Below are 19,891 nucleotides of genomic sequence, written 5' to 3'. Positions count from 1 at the left end.
TCTTTCCGGAAGCTCCAGGAATCACAGCCTGTGAAACCCTCAGAGACAACAGATAATCTGACTGGAGAATACTTTGCAGTCAGGGACCCTATTATCAGAGATAGGGACTTCAAACCAAGGGAGGTGAGGCCTCAGTCCTGAGCCCTGCCAGGAATGGGGCCTAAAGACAGGTGTACCACAGTCCTAGAATAAAAGATAGCAATCAGGAGTCACCTCCTGACAACTCTTGGACTCAAAGGTCTATACTACTAAGCATCTGGTAAACTCCATAGCCCTTCTGATGGAATATGATAGCATTTGTCCTTTGACCTGCTTTGTTTTGTTTTGTTTTGTGGGTCCTGGGGCTTGAACTCAAGGCTGGGCATTGTCCCTGAGCCTCTTTGTGCTCAAGATTAACATTCTACCACTTGAGCCACAGAGCCACCTCGGCCTCTTTCAAGTAGTTTATTGGAGATGAATCTCACAGGGACTCGTGCCCAGGACTGGTTTTGAACTGTGATTCTCAGATCTCAGCCTCCTAAGTAGCTAGGATTATACGCAGGAGCCACTGGCACTGGCCTTTGTTTTGTTTTGTTAATCATAAAGAAAAAGTGAAGATTAGAAGGGGGAAGAAAAAACCTAGATGGGCAGAAAAAAACAATGTGAGCCCCTTTCCCTGGCTGCAGTTAGGCCTTGCCCCTGGTAACTGAGAGAAAGGCTCAGGACCAGAGGCCTGGAGCAGGGACAGCTCTGAAGTTCTCTGGTTAAGGCCAGGGCCTTCTGATGGTCCTTCTGCCAGAGAAAGATTCTGAGGCTACACAGCTCCCTAGCCTCAGATACATCACTGGAGGCTCTGTGTCATTGTAAAATAGAGACATCATCGCCTACAGGGCCAACAAGAGCAGGCTGCAGACACCAGTTCAGATGCCTCAGCTATACTTCAAGTACCTTGTACCAGCAGACACACCAGCTGAACACTTTTACTAGATAAAGGGCTTTGGAACACAACTGGTGGAGAATCTCTCTTAGTGAACATGAGATTTAGGCCTTGTCCCTAAGTTCCACTCGGCAGAGGGGATATTTCAGGAACTGCCTTGAAAAAGCCCTCTTACTAAGCATCTGTAAAAATTGCTGGCTGCTGAGTGTTGCTAAGGGAACTCCACCAACAGCCCACTTAGTTACTTAAGCAGTGGGCTGTGGATTTTCTAAACGCATTAGTGGTGAGGACAGTGACACTGCTCCCCCAAATGAGTTTTCAATCAATCAACCTCACCAGGACATTTGTGACCACATGGCATTGCCTCCTCCTGTCTACTTACAGTCCCTGTAAAACGAATGGCTTCCACAAGGCTTCCCCAAGAGTTTGAAAAGGAATCACAGTAGTTCAGAAACAGAAGCACTGCCCCAGTAGGAAAGTACACTTGGAAGGCGCCTCCCAGAGGCCCCCATCCCACAGAAGTAGGGAGCTGGTAAGGAGTGAGGCCAAGGCCAGCAAAAGATACAAGGTAAAGAAAGAGTCAAATGCTTAAATGAACTAGTGCTAGGCTGAAAAATGTGCTCAAGGACAGAACCTCAGGCCACTGAGGGGCAGGAAATGGGGTCGAAGCAAGCTAACACAAGGAATACCTGAGACCCTGAGGAGTACAGCCAGAGACATAGGAGAACCCTAATTTGGATGGGTATTGCTAAGGAGAGCATTTCCAGCCATTGTGCAGGATGTCCAGGCCTACCTTCCTCCCAAAGGACCCCATCAACCACTGCTTGAGTCCAGAGTCTTCACAGGATGGAAACCAAATTATATGAGAGTGATTTCCTTCAGAAAAGTAGCACAAAAGGAGGGGAAAAAAAAAAAAAAAAACATTAGGTCAAGAGAGGAGGCAGGGACTTGGGTCTCTATCAATCCCTAATTTGCTGCTCAGGACATTTCCTATGTGTGAAAAGAGGAGATTGGATTAACACTTGGTGAGATCCCTAGAAGTGATAGTCCTATAAACTCATTCTTGAGGGAGAGAAAGTCCTGTCCAGCCGAAACTGTTCTTATGGAGCCCAGATTTTAACAGATAAAACTTCAATACCCAGAAAATGGATTGCTTCCTTTTCAATGAGAAGTTCTGAATTTAAATAATATACATGCTTGATGGTAGAAACGTAAATTAGTCCTGCCACTATGGAAATCACTATTGGCAATTCCTCAACATTTTAAAAATAGAACTACCAGCCAGGCACAAGTAGCTTATGCTTGAATCGCTTGGAATCTTGGCTTTTCAGAAAACTGAGATCTGAAGATCATACTGGATGCCAAATCAAGTGGCAGAACACCAGCAGTGAGCATATGAAGGTCAAGAGAGCACAAGGCCCTGAGTTCAAGCCACAATACCAGCACACACACACACACATCACAAAATAAATAAAATATAGAATACATGATCAGTTCTAATATATACATCCAAAAGAATCATAGTCAGATGCTACAGAGATAATTCCAAATCAATGTTTACTGCAGCAGAATTCATAGGAGCCAAACTATTGAATCTGCTGAGGTGTTCATCAACTGATGAATGGATAAAGAAAATGTGCTATATAGTTACAATAGAGTCATGAAGATGAATGAAATTATGTCATCTGCTGGAAAGTAAGTGGAACTGAGTGAAATGAAATAAAGTGAAATGAGCCAGACTCAGAAAGCCAGGTATGTTTTCTCTTAATTGTGAAAGTTAGAGAGGAACAAATCACAACAACCAAGGAATAAAAGTAAAAGGGACAGGAAACATAAAAGTGGTCAATATGATTCAAGTATATTATATTCATTTAGGAAATGTCACAATGAAACTCTACTATGTACAATTTAACATGCCAATAAAAAATAGCAATAGGCCAGGCACTGGTGGCTCATGCTTATAAATCCTAGCTACTCAGGAGACGGAGATCTGAGGATTGTAGCTCCAAGCCAGCCTTGGTAGAAAAGTGCCCATGAGACTTTTATCTCTAGTTAATCATTCAAAAACCAGAAGTGGTGCTGTGGCTCAAAGTGGTAGAGCATTAGCCTTGAGCAAAAGAGCTCAAGAACAGTGCCCAGGCCTGAGTTCAAGCCACACAAATGACCCCCCGCGCCCCCCCAAAAAAGCAATAGTACATATCTGAGATCTAGGAGAAACCATAAACAGTAAAAAGTATCCATATACACTCCTCATATACAATGACTGGAACCAGACAGACTCCAGCATGGCGAGGGGCCATGGAGTATTGCATCTCAGAGCCCATGTATATCATTGGGACCACCACAGCCAGTCACTATACACATCTGCTGTGTAGCACAGGGTCTAAGGATCACAGGAGTTAGCCACCTGGCTGACCCAGTACAGTCCTGTGAACTGCTGGGGTACCCTAGCTAGGTTGAGTAGCTGGGAAGGCTGGGCTTTCTGGAAAGAAGCAGCTCCTTTTCCTCCTCCTCTCCCTCCCCCCGCCCCTGCAACTCTGACCAACAGTGCTCTGTCTGCTAGGGTCACAGGGCAAAAAGAGTCTCAGAAGCCATATGGCACCCAGAGGGTCCAGGAGATAGGAGGGCAGTATGTGGCCTCACAGGTGTGTCTTGGCAAACGAATGACCCAAGCAACCCAGAACCTCACAGGTGATGAGGGTTCCTACCACAATGAACAGGTGAACATTCTGGAAAACTGGATCAGGAGATGTGTATTTTTCTGTAACACTAAAACAATTCTAACTTAAAGGTGTATTGGAAGAAAATGCAAATGAGTTTGACCTAGCAGCAGGACTCAACCAAGGTAGGAGGACGTTTAGCAAACAGGTGGCAGGCAGCCAGCCTTACAGTAGCTGCAGGGCAGGAGACATAATGGAAAGATCACCCCCAACTCATCAGAGGATTATCTTCTCAACTGACCTCTCCCATTGAACCTGCTCCTTCTGTCTTCATTAGAAAGCATCAGCATCACTGCCAGAATACTACAACTGTGGGGAGGAAGGATTTCAGTATAAATGAGCTCCATAAGTAGGTAACTGCCAACAAACTGAAGTTTCCAGGTTTGATTGATAAAGACTAAAAAGTTCAGCTGACTTGAGTGGAATACAGTTCAAATATGTGGGAAAATCCTCCTCCCTCATAACTGATATAAGCCAATTAAAAGAAAAATTCAAGTAGGGGAAAAACAAAGGAGGAGGCAAAAATGCTTGATAAGAAATGTACTCATTACCTTGCTCATGTAATTGTAACCCCTCTGTACAGTATTTTCACAACAAAGAACTTATTTTTTTTTTTTTTTTTTTTTTTTTTTTTTTTTGCTTATGTGGTGCTGGGGAATTGAACCCAGGGCCTCAGGCATGCAAGGCAAGCGCTCTACCACTGAGCCACCTTCCCAGCCCCAAGAACTTATTTTAAAAAGAAAAAAGAAAAAAGAAAAATTCAAGCTCCATGTTAGTAGCTCATACTTATAATTCCCGTAATCCCAGCTACTCAAAAGGCTGAGATCTGAGGATCATGGTTTGAAGCCAGTCCAGGCAGGAAAGTTCATGAGAATCTTATCTCCAATTAACCACCAGAAAAACAGAAGTGGAGCTGTGGCTTATGTGGTAGAGTGCTAGCCTTGAGCAAAAACCCTCAAGGACAGCACCTAAGCCCCTGAGTTCAAGCTCCAGGACTGGTATCACAAGGGGGAAAAATTCAGCTGTTCAGTAAGAAATTGGTACAACCTATCAGGAGATTTTTTATTAATATTTAATGCTGTATCTACTCAAAACAGCAACTTCTCTTAATAGAACTTAGCCAGCACATAGCTTGCACGCGTGTGTGTGTGCGCACAAAAATGTGCAGCCCAGGATTGCCTAAGGATCTACAGCTGAACAAGGTACTAAGGCAATGACCAAAGTGCATCAGAACATGGCAGAGCCCCTATCCCAGACCTGGAGTATGGAGCTTCAGATAATGGCTCCACCCTCTTACTGCCTCCAGGCCCCTCCCTCCTTCACACTGTCCCCCACAAGTAGATAGAGGTACCTCTCTAAACATAAATGTCACAGGTTTAACTTTAGGGCATAGACCAGGATCCAATACAGTTTATGGGGGTGTAGGGAGAAGGGGTAATCGGCAAGACTGGGCTGTTTGCTCTGTGAATGATTCTCTCATTGCCTTTGTGCCTAATGTCAAGAAGGGCTGTTCCTAGCTTTCCCAGTTACTTTTTTTTTTTGGTCAGTCATGGGGCTTGAACTCTGGATCTGGGTGCTGTCCCTGAGTTCTTCAGCTCAAGGCTAGTACACTTGAGCCACAGTGCCACTTCCAGTTTTCTGGTGGTTAATTGGAGATAAGAGTCTAACAGACTTTACTGCCCAGGCTGGCTTTGAACCACAATCCTCAGATCTCAGCCTCCGGAGTAGCTAGCACTTCAGGCATGAGCCACCAGCACCCAACTTTCCCAGTTACTTCTGAGGGCCACACCCTAAACATTGAGCTTACCCTATTATATCTACATCCAAATCCACATCTACCGGATCCCCATAATGTATCACTGAGAATAAAGGCAGAGCTACTCTCGTCCCAATATCCAGTGTCCACCAAGAAAAGAGTGACCAGGCCACAAATTCAGGATGGAAGTCTATACCTGGCCACTCCAGGGCCCCTCCCAAGATCAACCCTGGCCAGACCAGTGGGCATCTTGCCCCCGAGGCAAGAACTCAGGCAGACATGAGTTTCAAGCTCTAGTCCCATACAGCTACAGCTTAGAGGAAAGGAGAAATGGGCTCCCAAACACAAACCTGTCACAGGTACCTAAGCTGGGGGACAGCTGCAAGGGAAATTATCAAGCTGATGGTGTAGCTCCATCCAGGATTCAGGAACAACTCAAGACAGCATAAGGCTAAGTCAAGGTCCAGGGTTCAGAAAAGCCAATGGACACACAGAAGTATGCTCTGGGTGGCCCAGAGCATAGGTCACACAGACACAGACTGAGGGAGCTACACTGTAGCTGTGAGAACCTAACAAAACCAAAGGCAGCCAGTATTTCTACCCTCCAAGATATACTGGAGGAATTCAGGGTAGGAGTAGTGCCTGAAAGACACTACTTCCAAGGGGCAGAAATGATGCCCTTCCACCATGGAAGCACCACCTAAAGCTCCTCCAGCATGCACCTCAGCCTCCTCCTTCCTGAATCCCTCGCCTCAGTTCCCATCCCTCACTAAAGGCTCCTCCATCCCTCATTCTAGAGGTCCTCTTCCCTCGCCTCAGTATTAGAGTTCCTCACCTTAGAGTTCCCCCTTCCCTTATCTCAGGGCTTCTCCATCAGGCTACAAGCTTGGTTCAGTAACTCCCTCCCTGACCCAACCTGGAGGAATCAGGACTACAGGTCCTTTACCACCTCAGAGCTTGCCATATAGCACACTATCCTGGCCTCCCTTGCAGGCTTATTGCACCCTAAATCCACAGAAGTTTCCCAGCCACACTCTGAGCTGGCTCCTGGAAAGACTTAAACCTCTCTGGCCAACACTCTCACTAGATCTGCCCTCTCCACCCACCCAGCTCTAACTGGAAGCACCATCCCACCCAGCTCTAGTTCCAGGCACCCTTCCCAGTCCCAAGGCATTCTGAGTGTCCATTCCATAATTCCTATGGTGGGCTCTGGCACTTCTAGTCACTCTCATCAATAGCGTGGTATCACCTGAGGTGGCTGGGACAGCTCCACCCCAGTCTATTGCTTCATAGTGCTGACCACAGCAAGCCAAATCCTTCAAGCCTTGGCAGGCTTGTCCAGTGGGTAGGAATAACCCATCAACACTCAGCTGTGTGAGAGTCAGGGAGGCCGTGTGCTGGCCACATAAACATCCAGCACTGCTCACGACTGGGCCCACTATCCCCATCCAAAGCATCAAAGGCCTGGACTTGGCCCATCTTCACTTCAGGCACAAAGGAGCCCTGAGGGAGGATGGCAGTCAGGGAAGCCTTGAGGTAGAGGTCTGCACAAGGGGACCTCCCACAATACAAGAGGGATTGCAGCTACATACTAAAGATGCCGAAGCCCTACAACTGGCACAGAGGTTCAACAGATACTTGAGGTTAAACAGAGAGATAGTAATGCCCCTCCAATGGCATGCAAACATGAACACATCTGGGTATGTACACACTAGCATATGCATGAACACCAAGAGAGTGTCAGGGGCAGAAGTTCCCTGTACATGTGTGCTTGAGAAATATCCAGTCACCATATGTGAAAAGGTGACTGTGAAGACAGATAAACATACCAGACATGGGGTTGCAGTATAGCTCAGTAGAACATCTGCCTAGCATATGCAAGGTCCAAGGTACAATCTGTGGATTAAAAAATAAAAAAGTAGCCAGGTGCTGGTAGCTTATGCCTGTAATTCTAGCTATGGAAAAGGCTGAGATCTGGAAGATCGAGGTTCAAGGCCAGCCCAGGCAAAGAAATACATGATATTCTGTCTCTAAAATAACCATTAAAAAGTCAGACTAGAGGCACGGCTCAGTACCAGCTGAGCAAGCCAGACAAGTTATCCTAATGCCTGAGTTCAAACCTTAGCACCAGAAGGGGAAAAAAAAAAAAGTCTGATAGTAAAAAAAAAAAGTCTGATAGTCTGGTACTGTTATAAGAAAAGGCATAAAGACTAAAAGAACAAAATTGAGAGTTCAGAAATAAACTCTACATATAGAGTCAAATAATTTCCCAATAAGGGGACCAAGGACATTCAATAAGAGAAAAGAACAGTCTTCAGCAAAGCATGCTGAAATAACTGTACATCCAACATGTGCTTTAGTTCAGATCATAAGTGTCCCCTGAAGACTCATATGTTAAAGGCTTGGTTTGAGCTATTGGGAGGTAGTGAAACCTTTAGAAGGTGGGTCTTAGAAGAGTTATTGAGGACATGCCCTTGAAGGGGATTTTGGGACCAGGGCCCTTCTTGTTGCTTTCTTTGGATCCTGGTTGCCATGAAATGAACAGCCTCCTCTACCACACCCTCTCCCCATGATGTAGTCACCATCACAGGCCAAAAGCAATGTAGCAAAGCCTTTAACATATGGGCCTTTGGAAGCTATCCAAAAATAACTAAAAGGCTAGGGGTATGACTAGCAAGGGTAAGATCCTGAGTTCAATATTGAAAAAAAAAAGATTTAAAATCATAAAACTCTTAAAAGAACTACTAGGGTAAACTTTAATAGCCCTGGATTTAATAACAGATTCTTAGACATCACAACAAAAGCATGCACAGCCAAAGGAAGAAAAAAAAATCAGTTTTTCTTCATTGAAGTGAGAAATTAGAGTAAAACTGACAAGCACACCTTGAACTACTAATGTACATTATCAAGAAAATGAGCAGAGAGCCGGGAGCCGGTGGCTCTTGCCTATAATCCTAGCTACTCAGGACACTGAAGATCACAGTTCAAAGCCAGCCCGGGCAGGAAAGTCCATGAGACTCTTATCTCCAATAAACCACTAGAAAACCGGAAGTGGCGCTGTGGCTCAAGCGGTAGAGTAATCTCCTTGAGCTAAAGAGTGCAGGGACAGCACCCAAGCCCAGAGTTCAAGCCCCATGACCAACCAAAAAAAAAAAAAAGGAAAATGAGCAGAAACCAGATGCCAGTCGCTCACACCTGTAATCCTAGCTACTCAAGAGGCTGAAATCTGAGGATCTTAGTTTGAAGCCAGATTTTTTTGTTTGTTCTTGCCAGTCCTAGGCCTTGAACTCAAGGCCTGGACACTGTCCCTGAGCTTCATTTGCTCAAGGCTAGCACTCTACCACGTGAGCCACAGCATTACTTCTGGCTTTTCTTGTTTATGTAGTACTGAGGAATCTAACCCAGAGCTTAATGCATGCTAGGCAAGCACTCTACCGTTAGGCCACATTCCAGCCCCTGAAGCCAGATTTTTATCTTTAAACACCAAAAAGCCAGAAGTGAAGTTGTGGCTCAAGTAGTAGAGTTCCAGCCTTGACCAAAAAAGCTAAGAAATAACCTCCAGACCCTGAGTTCAAGCCCCAGACTGGCACAGAGGGAAAAGAAAAAAATAATAGGAGAGGAAGAGGGAAGGGAAAAGTTAAAAAACAAAACAAGAAATTCAGAGAAATATTTTCAATTAATATATCTAATAAAGATATAATCTCTAGAATATATAAAGGACTCTGAAAGCTCAGCATTAAAGAGAAAAGCAATCCAATTTTAAAATGAGCAAACAGACCAAGGGTATACAGCCAAGTGGTAGTGTTTACCTACCACATACAAGGCTCTGGATTCCATCACTAGCAAGGTAAGGGGGGGAAAGTGAGAGACATTTCTCCAAAGAAGATATACACAGATCACTAGCAAGCCCATGAAAAGATGTCCAACGTTATTAATCATTAGAGAAATGCAAGTTAAAACCAACTTGAAATACTTTACACTCACACCAACTAGAATAGCTATATCTTTTTTTTTTTTAAAGGAAAATAACAATTGTTGCTGAGGATGTGGAGAAATGTGTAGTCCCTGTAGAAATGGTTAGTTGGTTACTCATAAAGTAAATATAGGGCTGGGAATATAGCTCAACAGTAGCGCATGTGGTTAATATGTCCAAAAGAACTGAAAATAGGTGCTCAACCAAACATTTGAGCACAAATATTCATAGCAGCACTATTTACAACAGCCATAGGTGGAAACAATTCAAATATCCAACAACTGATGAATGGATAAAACTTAGCCTATCAATACAAAAGAAGATTATTCAGCTATAAAAGAAAAATCAGTGAAACACTGACACAAGATACAATGTTGATAAGTCTCAAAAACACTGTGCTCAGTAAAAGCAGCCAGATTCAAAAGGTTACATATTGTAACATTCTACTTACATGAAATGCAAAATACCCAGAATGAGCCTTTAGCCAGTGGCTCACACCCATAATTCTAACTATTCAGAAGGGCTTACCTTCTGATATCAGATATCAGGCTTACCTGATATCTGAAGATATCAGTTCAAAGGTAACCTAGTCTGTGAGACTCTTATCTCTGATCAACCAAAAAGCCAGAAATGGAGTGTGGCTCAAGTGGTAGAGCACCAACTTTGAGCAAAAAAGCTAAGGGACAAAACCCAGGCCCGAATTCAAGCCCCAGGACAGGCACACAAAAAATAAATACTCAGAATAGATAAACCTACTAGGCCAGAAAACAATCTAGTGATTGTCAGGGGATGTGAAAGGAAATAAGGAGGGATCTGCTTAATAGACAGAGGGGTTACTTTGGGCTGAGATCAGACATAGGCAAGAGGTGTACATTATGTATACACTAAATGCCACTAAGTTACTTTTTCTTTTTTTTTTTCAGTGCTGGGGTGGAATGATTAATTTTATGTTAACTGAACTTCATTTCAATTTTTTTAAAGATAAGAGACTAGTTTCTCCATTTGCCTGGATGCATACCACAAAGACTTCCAGTGCTCAGGATTCCAGATGAAATGCAGTCTGAGTATGTTTTTGTTTTCCCCCAGCACTTTGGAGAACATGAGTAGAGTAAATATTCCCACCAAGTCACAAAGCTGGGAATCAAGGTCAGCAGAACTAAGGGGACTGAAAATGGACTGAAGCAAGACCACCACCATTACGGGTTTGGACCCTGAGAGATGCACAGCACAGAGACTTGGCACGGAGCTGAGCAGGTGGCTGCTTGGAGAGGGAACCACTTCCTCTACCTTGCGCCATCTGCAGCTCTCCTCGGGGATGCCTCCCACCATGCTGCACTGGCACACCACAGACACAGCAGTTACAGCACCTGCCATTTGTTCAGATCCTTGAGCCGGAAGAACACACGCCAGATGCTGCCACCTTCTCACCTACACCCTCTTGCAGATAAATGCCATCTACCTGCCCTGGTTGGAGTGGACTGACCAGAGGTGGAAGCTGCACATGACTTCTCCTTGGCTGCCTCTAGGCCAGTGCTGAGCATGGGGACCATAGTGTGATATGCCCTTCGTTGCTATGGGAACCACATAAGATGACAACAATATCATATCCCCTCAGGTGGTACCCATTGCCAGAATGGCAGTTCCTGCAGCATGACTGTCAACATCCAAAAGCCTGTTGGCCGACTTATTTTACCCTGAACTTTAGGCATTAGTTAGCACTTCACCTTGGAACACTTTACTATGGCCCACTTCCAAAAGCAAGTCCCTTCATGCTTTTGAAATGAGGACCTGGCAAGTGTGAAGAAATATGAGGAAATGGCCCAAGAAAAGAGGATGTCCAGAGTGCCAGGGTTGATACAGAGCATCCCAAACTTCAGCCCAGACCTCAGGCCATCTGTAGCCAGGCCTGCAACCCAAGTGGCACCAAACAAACATGGGCTGCAGTCCTGAGTCTCACACCAAGCCTGTTTCCAGACAAATATTTCCAATAAAAGCAAATATTCTGGCTAGTAGGAATCTCACATCAACTTGCTTCCTTCGCCATACAATTTATTTGCAAAACATCATTAGACAGGACTTGAGAGCAGGCAGACATTCTTGCTACCTCCTCCAGAACTTTGAGAACTCACACAGGGAAAATTCCTTGTCTTAAAATGGTGAATCATTATTCCTAAACACATAACACTGTTTCTGTGGGGCCCTGGTGGGGCCTCCTCTCTTCTGGACACACACAGTCCACTGGCCAACAACAGAGCCAGCCACTAAGCACAGACATCAAGCCCCACTCTATGTCCCCAGGTACCCCAAATACAGCTCTGCCCCAAGGAGCTTACGGCTGAGTAAAAACAGGGAAAACTCACAGTCCTGCACTGAAAAGAAGGATGGGGATGGAGTCCTGAGAGACAGACACATGGAATCAGAGACATGTCCAAGCAAGTCTTGTCCACTGCATCTTCCAAGCACTCCTAGAGTCTAACCTTTTTCCCACCTTAATCCCCACGATGCACCTCCACTATGAGTCCTGCTCTCTCATTTTGGGTAATAACGGTCATCTCCTGGCTGGATCCCAGGCCTCCCTTGTGTGGTAATGCATACCTGTAATCCTAACACTTAGAGGACTGAAGTAGGAGAATCTCTAGTTCTCAGCCAGTCTGGGCTACATAGTGAGCCCTTTCTAAAAAATTAACTAAATTAATAAATATGCAGGCAAGCAAGCTAGGTGCTAATGGCTCATACCTATTATCATCCATTTGGAAATCATGAGCATTGGAGTTTCAAGTTAGCCCAGGCATACATGTAAGACACCTTCTCAACTAATAGCTGAGCAAAAAGTAAGACCTTATTTCAAAAATAATCAGCGCAGAGCTGCTCTGGTAGCTCATACCTATAATTCTAGCTGAGATCTGAAAATCCAAGTTCAAAACCAGCCCAGGCAAAAAGTCTGTGAGACCCTTATTTCCAAATAGCAAGCAAAAAGCCAAAAATGGAGGTATGGCTTAAGTGGGAGAGAGTGCCAGCCTTGCACAAAAAAAAGCCAAGCAAGGGCGCCAGTGGCTCACGCCTGTCATCCTAGCTACTCAGGGCAGTGAGATCTGAGGATCGTGGTTCAAAGCCAGCCGGGGCAGGAAAGTCCCTAAGACTCTTATCTCCAATAAACCACTCAGAAAACCGGAAGTGGCGCTGTGGCTCAAGAGGTAGAGTTCTCGCCTTGAAGAGCTGAGGAACTACACCCAGCCCAGAGTTCAAGTCCCACAGCTGACAAAAAAAAAAAAAAAAAAAAAAAAAAAAAGCCAAGCAAGAGGACAAGGCCCTGAATTCAAGCCCCTATACTGGTATAATAAGTAAGTTTTAAAAATTCAATTTAATAATTATTTATTTTTTAATGCAAAGAAGTGCTAAAAGCAGAGTTCTAACCACAATAGCAAGAAAGCAAGGGAGATCTAGGCACCAGTGGCTCATGCCTATAATCCTAGCTACTCAGGAGTCTGATATCCAAAGGTAACACTTCAACACCAAACAGGACAGGAAAGTCTCTGAGACTCTGATCTAAAATTAACTCCCAAAAAGCTGGAAGTGGAGCTGTGGCTCAAGTAGTAGAGCACTGGCATCTAACAAAAAAAAAAAAAGCCAGGTGCTGGTGGCTCATTATCTGTAATCTTAGCCACTCAGGAGGCTGAGAGCTAAGGATCACAGTTCAAAGTCAGTCCAGGCAAGAAAGTCATGAGACTCTTAGCTCCAATTAACCATCAGAAAACCAAAAGCAAGCTGGACGCCGGTGGCTCATGCCTGTAATCCTAGCTACTCTGGAGGCTGAGATCTGAAGATCTCTGTTCAAAGGCAGCCCAGACAGGAAAGTCCGTGAGATTCTTATCTCCAATAATCCACTAGAAAACCAGAAGTGACACTGTGGCTCAAGAGGTAGATCACTCGCCTTGAGCTGAAGATCGCAGGGACAGCGCCCAAGCCCAGAGTTCAAGAACCACGACAGACCAAAAAAAAAAAAAGAAGAAAAGAAAGAAAAGAAACCAAAAGCAGCACTGTGGCTCAAAATGGTAGAATGCTAGCCCTGAGCAAGAGCTCAGGAACAGCTCCTGAGCACCCTAAGTTCAAGCCCCAGGACTGGCACCAAAGAAAGGAAAAGGAAAGAAAGAAAGAGGAAGGAGAGGGAGAGAGAGAAGGGGGGGGTAAGGGGAAAGGAGGAGGGGAAGAGAGAGAGAGAGAGAGAGAGAGAGAGAGAGAGAGAGAGAGAGAGAGAGAGAGAGAGAGAGAGAGAAATAGCTTCTGTCAGTTCCTGTGGCTGTTCTGTTTAAAATCTCCCCCAGTGTGGTTCCTGCCTCCCATCAGCTAAGTTCTGGTTATACCTGAGTCCTCTCGCAGGCCTCCTTGCCTGCACCCCCACCCCTATTTCTTTGCTCACACCACCCCACTCATCACTGAGACCTACCAAATTGAGAGGGAACTCTATCCCCAAGGCTAATTCCCAGTACAAGAAACCCTGTAAGAGACAAGCCAGTGCCAAGCTCCTCATTGAAACATGTCAATAAGTATTTACTGAGCAATAAGTGAAACTTTTGTCATCAAAGTTTCCCATGCAGCTTTCAATTTTATAGGAGACGCCTCAAAAAGACAAAAACAAAACTTTCAAATCCAATAGAAGAAGCACCTCAAAGAGGACCAGAAATCTAGGGTTAAGGATGTTAGATACTTTAGTACAATAATTCCTACTTGTCAGAAATTTTAAAAAAAATCTTCCAGTCAAATCAGCAATGAGATAATGAGGTCCTCTAGCATATGGCCACAGGCAGGGACAGAGGGCATGGATTTGGGGGCAGAACCTGGTAGGAGGAAGCTTATATCTTGTCCTCACATGTGCCTTCGGAACAAGTCCTCTCCTTTTAGGAGTCTCCCTTTTGTTTAGATCCCCTTAGGTAGTCTAGAAGAAAGGCACTAATAGCTCATGCTTGTAATCCTAGTTACTCAAGAAGTTGAGATCTGGTTCAAAGCCACCTCAAGTAGGAAAGTCTAGAGAATTCTTATATCCAATTAACTACCAAAAAGCCAAAAGTGGAGCTGTGGCTCAAGTTGGAGAGCACCAGAGTGAAAAAGCTAAGGGACACTACCCATGTTCTGAGTTCAAGCCCCAGTTCTCCCACAAAAACAGGCTGGCAACAAACAGGGCTGGGAAGGTGGATTAGTGGTAGAGTGTTTGCCTAGCATACATAAAGCCCTGGGTTCAATTCCTCAGTACTACATACACAGAAAAAGCCGGAAGTGGTGCTGTGGCTCAAGTGGTAGAGTACTAGCCTTGAGCAAAAGAAGCTCAGGGACAGTGCCTAGGCCTGAGTTCAAGCCCCTGGACAAAAAAAAAAAAAAAAAAAAAAAGCAAACAGCTGTGGTCCTTCCTTGTGTCTGTCTTCTTTCTGGAGGGTACAACCAGCTGCCTCCAACTAGGCAGGTCCTATGCATTCCTTTGTAAAGCCTCAATTCCAATCAGGCACCAGTGGCTTGTGTCTGCAATCTTAGCTACTTAAGAGACTGAGATTTAGAAGACTGTGGTTCAAAGCCAGCCCAGGCAAAAAAGTCATGAAGAGACTTCATCACCAATGAACCACTAAAACTCTGGGCTGGAGATATGGCTCAAGTGGTAGACCACCAGTTAAAGCAAGAAGGCAGGGTAAGCACCCTGAATTTAAACCCCCCCCCAAAAAAAAACAATTGTCATGCTATCCCACAGACAATGCCAGCAAAGACTGACTGGGCTGACAGTACCCAGGTCAAGATGGGATTGGAGAAAGAATCCTCTAAGAACTTGGAAAACGGCATCTCATATATAGTACATTTTATCCCAGTACATTATATCCCCCAACACTGTACATATAGGAAATGCAGGGTACAAATTTTAGGATGGCACACATGCCAACCCAGCCCAGGAGGAATGTCCTCCTACATACAGGAGAGACTGTGGTGCTTAGTTCCCCTGAGAGGCAGACTTACCCCAGAAGCATGCTCAGGTCCTAGAAAGCATCTGTGTTGTACAAGTATCAGGGCCACAACTGCTGCCAAGAGCAAAGATCTGCCACCATGAGTATGGGTGACTCAGAGACCCTCTCTCCAGTTCTCCCAAACCAGGCTCGGTAGGCCAAGGTAGGACACATTCAGACTTTTGACTAGTTCAGTTACTGTGTTTATTTTTACAGTTACTGTGCATGGCAAGTTACACTAATGTTCTATTTCAGGGAATGATATGAAGTTTCCTTTAAAAGAAATATTTGCCAGAGTAAGGAGACATACAATGTGGGATCTTGGAGCAGGAAAAAGACAGCAAGGAGGGAAACCTGGTTAACTCAATCTGAACAAAGTCTGTAGTTCAGTCAATAGCACTGCCAGTGTTCTCTCCTTGGTTACAAAGCTGGCACCATGGTTATCATGTCTGATGTTAATTTTAGGGCAAATGGAAGGGAAGGGAACCTGAAACACTTCTGTCAGTCTAAGTCCCCTCAAAATAAAAGTGTGGAAGGCATTCAAACTTTTAAAAAAAGTGAATCAAAATGGGAACCATGAGGCAAACAGTACAGATGCTATGCAGGTCTGGATAGTGTCGTGGTCTCATCCCACACCTTCAATTCACCATGAGAGGAGCGATGCAAAGGGAAGCTCAAGGGATTTACCCAGAGCCAGGGTCATGGCAGCAGCAAGAGGCCAAGCCCATCTTTACCCTGTTCCACCCACCAGGCCCCAGGCCTTCATCCCACCTTTTCTCCATCTCAGCCCCCAGGCTAAGAGCCACCCAGGGGTCCAATACCCACCTCAAGTCTTTCCCCAGTCAAGATTCACTTGGGTAAATGACCCTTGATTAGAGATGTGACAAAACACTTCACATGGCTGAGCCCCCTTCAGATCCTAGGACCACCCCAAATAGGTGAAAATGAAGCTGTGCTGATCAACTAACTGTCCTGGATCAAATACAAAACCTCAGATAAGTAATAAGGAGAGATAAGGCCTCAAAAAAAAAAATCCTCTTTCAAGTATTAGGACTTAATCACATCTCCTCTGCCTCTGCCTGGGCCAAATGCAACAAAGATATCTATCAGGCCAGCTCCTGGCCCCTCTCCTCTGCCTGCCCCTTTAATTCCTGGGTTTTTACCTGGGTCTGAAGCCCAAATGAAAACTATCCTTCTCTCCCAGCCCCTTGGTATAAGACAAAGGTCCTTTCATTTGACCCAGTCCAGGTACCAAGAATATGGGCAGCAGCAGGGATCTGACAAGTACCCAAAGGTTCTGTAGGCCCTGGAAGAAGATAGAGGAGAAGGGAGGAACCCCCACATAATCAGGGCCAGCATCCCAGCATCTTTAATGCTTTGGGTCATGGCCAGGCCATGAATCTATGAGACGGATGTCATTTGATTGTTTAGAGTGGCCCTATTTGGGGCAGAGAGCAGGAGTCACACTTGTCACCCTACTCTGAGACTTCCCTCAGACCTAGATATCCCAAGACAGAAGCTGGAGGAGGCTCGGATTTTAGTGAACCACATAGCCCCCTTCCCTCCAAGACCAGCATCCAGGCAGGGAGGTGGGACTCTGACCTAGGGCAGATGAGTGCAGGCCTGGCTCCCGCTAAATTGGAGAGGCTACAGCTCACTTTTAAGGGCCCCCTAAAGACTCATGGTGTGAGCCAGCAAAAGGATTCTCTCTCCAAAAGGAGGATTAGGGACCACTTACCACTGTACCCCTTCCCCTCCCTCAAGCCTCCTCCCGGCCATTTATGACTGGAACCCCAGAGGGCAGTCAGTTCTCCCGGAGGCCCAAACACATCCCACAGGCAAAGTCAGACACAAGAGAACCTGTTGGAGCAGTTTAGGCAGAAGGATCGTCTCTTCTTCCTCCACCACCTCTACCTCCTCCTCCTCCTCCTCCTCCACCACCTCCTCCTCCTCCTCTTCCTCCATCTCCTCCTTCTCCTCCTCCTCCTCCTCCTTTTACTTCTGGAGAGGAAGGGACCTAGGCTCTAAAACCCAGGCACCAGGCCAGGTCATGGCCAGGGGCAAGGACCAAGAGGGCGGGTTTCAGTATCTCCGGGGCTTACCTCCTACTCCCCCCCCCATCTTCCTTCGAGAGCATAAGGTCATGTCAAAACTGGGGTGCTCCTGCCTGGTACAGGGAGGAGGGAAATGGGGAACCTTGAAGGCCAGGAAGGAGGCGTCCAAGCCACAACCCCAGCCCCCACCACACTGTTCTGTCACTGCACTCCCGCCCAGGCCCACAGGCCGGCCGGGGCCAATGGCTGCGCGGGAACCGGGTAGGGGTCTTGCCCGCTAGGACCACGGCCCGGGGAGCTCCCGGGCCACGGGGGAGGGTTGGGAGGGCAGGCTACCATCTCCCCGGAGCCCCCTCGGCCGCCCCAAGCCCTGCCAGCTCCGGAACCCGCCAGTCGCGCCTCTCCGGGGACTCGCGCCGGGCTGCGCGCCCGCCTCTCCCGGCCCGGCCGCCCCGAGCCCGCGCGGGGAAAGTTCCTGCAACTTCGCAGGGGGGAGGCGGCGGGGGTGCAGGGCCTGGGCCTCCCTCCCGTGCCCGGCCTCCACAGCTGCCGCGGCCCCGCTGTCAGACGATCGGGCCCCAGCCCGGCGCCCCAACTTCTCCGCACCCGAAGCCCACCTCCTGGCCCGCGGGCCTCGCTTTGTGCACCGCGGCCGAGGGCGCCCAGCGCGGGCCCGGCGCCCGGCGCCCGGCGCCCCCGCCCTGGGCACAAAAGGGCGCGCGGCCCGGCCCGGCCCGACCCGGGCGCCCGGAATGCGGCGGCGGCGGCGGCGGCGGCAGCGGCGGCGGCCAGTCCGCGAGCCGGGCCTGGGGCGCGCAGCCGGGGGGCGCAGGGCTCGGCCGAGCGTGGGCCGGGCCGGGCGGGGGGCAGCGGCGCGCTCACCTGCCGTGGAACCAGTCCTTGCAGGCGTCGCACTCGATCATGAAGCGGGTAACGTCGTAGGGGAGCCGGCAGACGCAGTACACGGGCACCGTCGCCATGTTGCCGCGCCGCGCCGCCGCTCGCCCCGCCGCTGCGCTGCCCGGGTCGGGCCGGGCCGGACCGGGGGCCGGGCCGCGCGGGGGCGGCGGGGGCGGCGGGGCGCAGGCGGCGCTGCGACCGGGAAGGGACGGGGACGGGGGCGCACGACAGCCCCCGCGCGCGCTCCCGGCCCGGCGCGTCCACACAATGCCGGCGCGCTGGCTGAGGGGCCGCGCCGGGAGCCGCCCGCCGGCCCGCGGGGCGCAGGGCGCGAGTGTACGCGGGGTTGGGCCGCGCCGCGCCGCGCGCGGGACACAAAAGCGAATGGACGCGCGGGGGCGGCGGGCGGGGAGCCGCGGCCCCACCGAAGGGACCCCCGGCCGCCGAGCGGCCTCTACGTCAGCGCCCCGGGTGGCGCCGCCTCCGCCCGCCGGCCTGGGCCCCGCTCCCGCCGCCGCGGGGAAGGCGGGCCGGGGAAGAAGGTGGGCCGAGGGTCCCGGGGGAGAAGGTGGGCTGTGGGGTGGGAGGACTCGGTGGGAGGTGGATCAGGGATGAGTCTCAGTGGGAAAGGCGGGCTGGGGAGCCCTGGGGAGGGAGAAGGTAAGCTGGGGAACCTGGGAGGAGCCTACCGGCCGTCCTTCCAGAAGGCCGAGAAGCAACTCCTTGGCCCTAACTTTCTTCTGCCCCCCCCCACCCCCACAGTGGGACGGACGGACAGATGGGGAGGACGGGGGTGGGAGGACGAGGGGGGCGGTTTAGTCCTCATCCTGGGCTTTGCTGCCTCCCTCCCACCCAAATCCCCACGACGTTTTTGGCTCAAATACAACTTCTCCCTCCACTCCTTCCTGGCTGGACGCTGCTTGGCTCCCTCACAAGATTCTGTGGAGTTTCAGTCCCCACAGGTAGAGGATCAAAGTCAGGGGACCTGAAAGCATGCTGGCACTACATGGAGGTGGTCCTGTAAAGAGACAGCTTACCTGACATTTGTGCTCTGGAACCCCCGATGGAGCCCCCAGCTCGGAGAGCTCAGAGGCAGGAGGGCAGTCCCGTGACCCTTCATCTGTGCTGCAGGACCCTAGAGAAGAAGCCAAGGGACCACACTGTCTGTCGCTCTCTCCCTGAAAGGCCAAAGGGCTACACTGTCACAGTTGCTCCTGTAAGCCTTTGCACTGAATTGGCTCTTTGGCCTGTTCAGAGGGCCTTTGGTGTGCGTGGCAGAGAGAAGATGCCTACTGGGGAATGGAGGTCTTCCCCAGCCCCCTCCTCAAAATGCTGTATCCTTTGGGCACCCCTGGTGGACAGGAGTCTTGGTTTTTGTTAAGAAACTTGTCTGCTGGATCTGTCTCATCCCCCACCCCCACCCCAATCCTGTGGCAAATCCACATTCCCCTATGAGATGCCTGTCACTTCAGGTGACTTCCAGATTTAGACCTCACAGCAAACACAATTCTTACCACTGTCACTGCCCTCCTCGAAGCTGCCCAGCAGTTCCATTGCCAGCAACTCAGTGAAGATACTCCTGTTAGGCCAG

General features: G+C 48.4%; 1 protein-coding gene across 3 annotated transcripts in view; it reads right to left on the bottom strand.

Moving 5' to 3' along the window:
• Phf2 (PHD finger protein 2) overlaps positions 1-18,672 on the bottom strand; it is a 90,299-nt gene extending 71,627 nt beyond the window's left edge. For all 3 annotated transcript variants that reach the window (XM_070033311.1, XM_070033312.1, XM_070033313.1), the window contains exon 1: positions 18,283-18,672. In XM_070033311.1, the coding sequence (XP_069889412.1) occupies positions 18,283-18,380 (98 nt within the window). In that variant the 5' untranslated portion in view covers positions 18,381-18,672. The remainder of the gene's footprint in view (positions 1-18,282) is intronic.
• Positions 18,673-19,891: the final 1,219 nt, after the last annotated feature.

The sequence above is a fragment of the Dipodomys merriami genome, unplaced genomic scaffold (assembly GCF_024711535.1).
Source record: "Dipodomys merriami isolate MVZ:Mamm:240054 unplaced genomic scaffold, mDipMer1.0.p SCAF_22, whole genome shotgun sequence".
NCBI classification, from domain to species: domain Eukaryota; kingdom Metazoa; phylum Chordata; class Mammalia; order Rodentia; family Heteromyidae; genus Dipodomys; species Dipodomys merriami.
The sequence above is the reverse complement of the archived record's forward strand: the minus strand, read 5'-3'. Positions and strand labels throughout refer to the sequence as shown.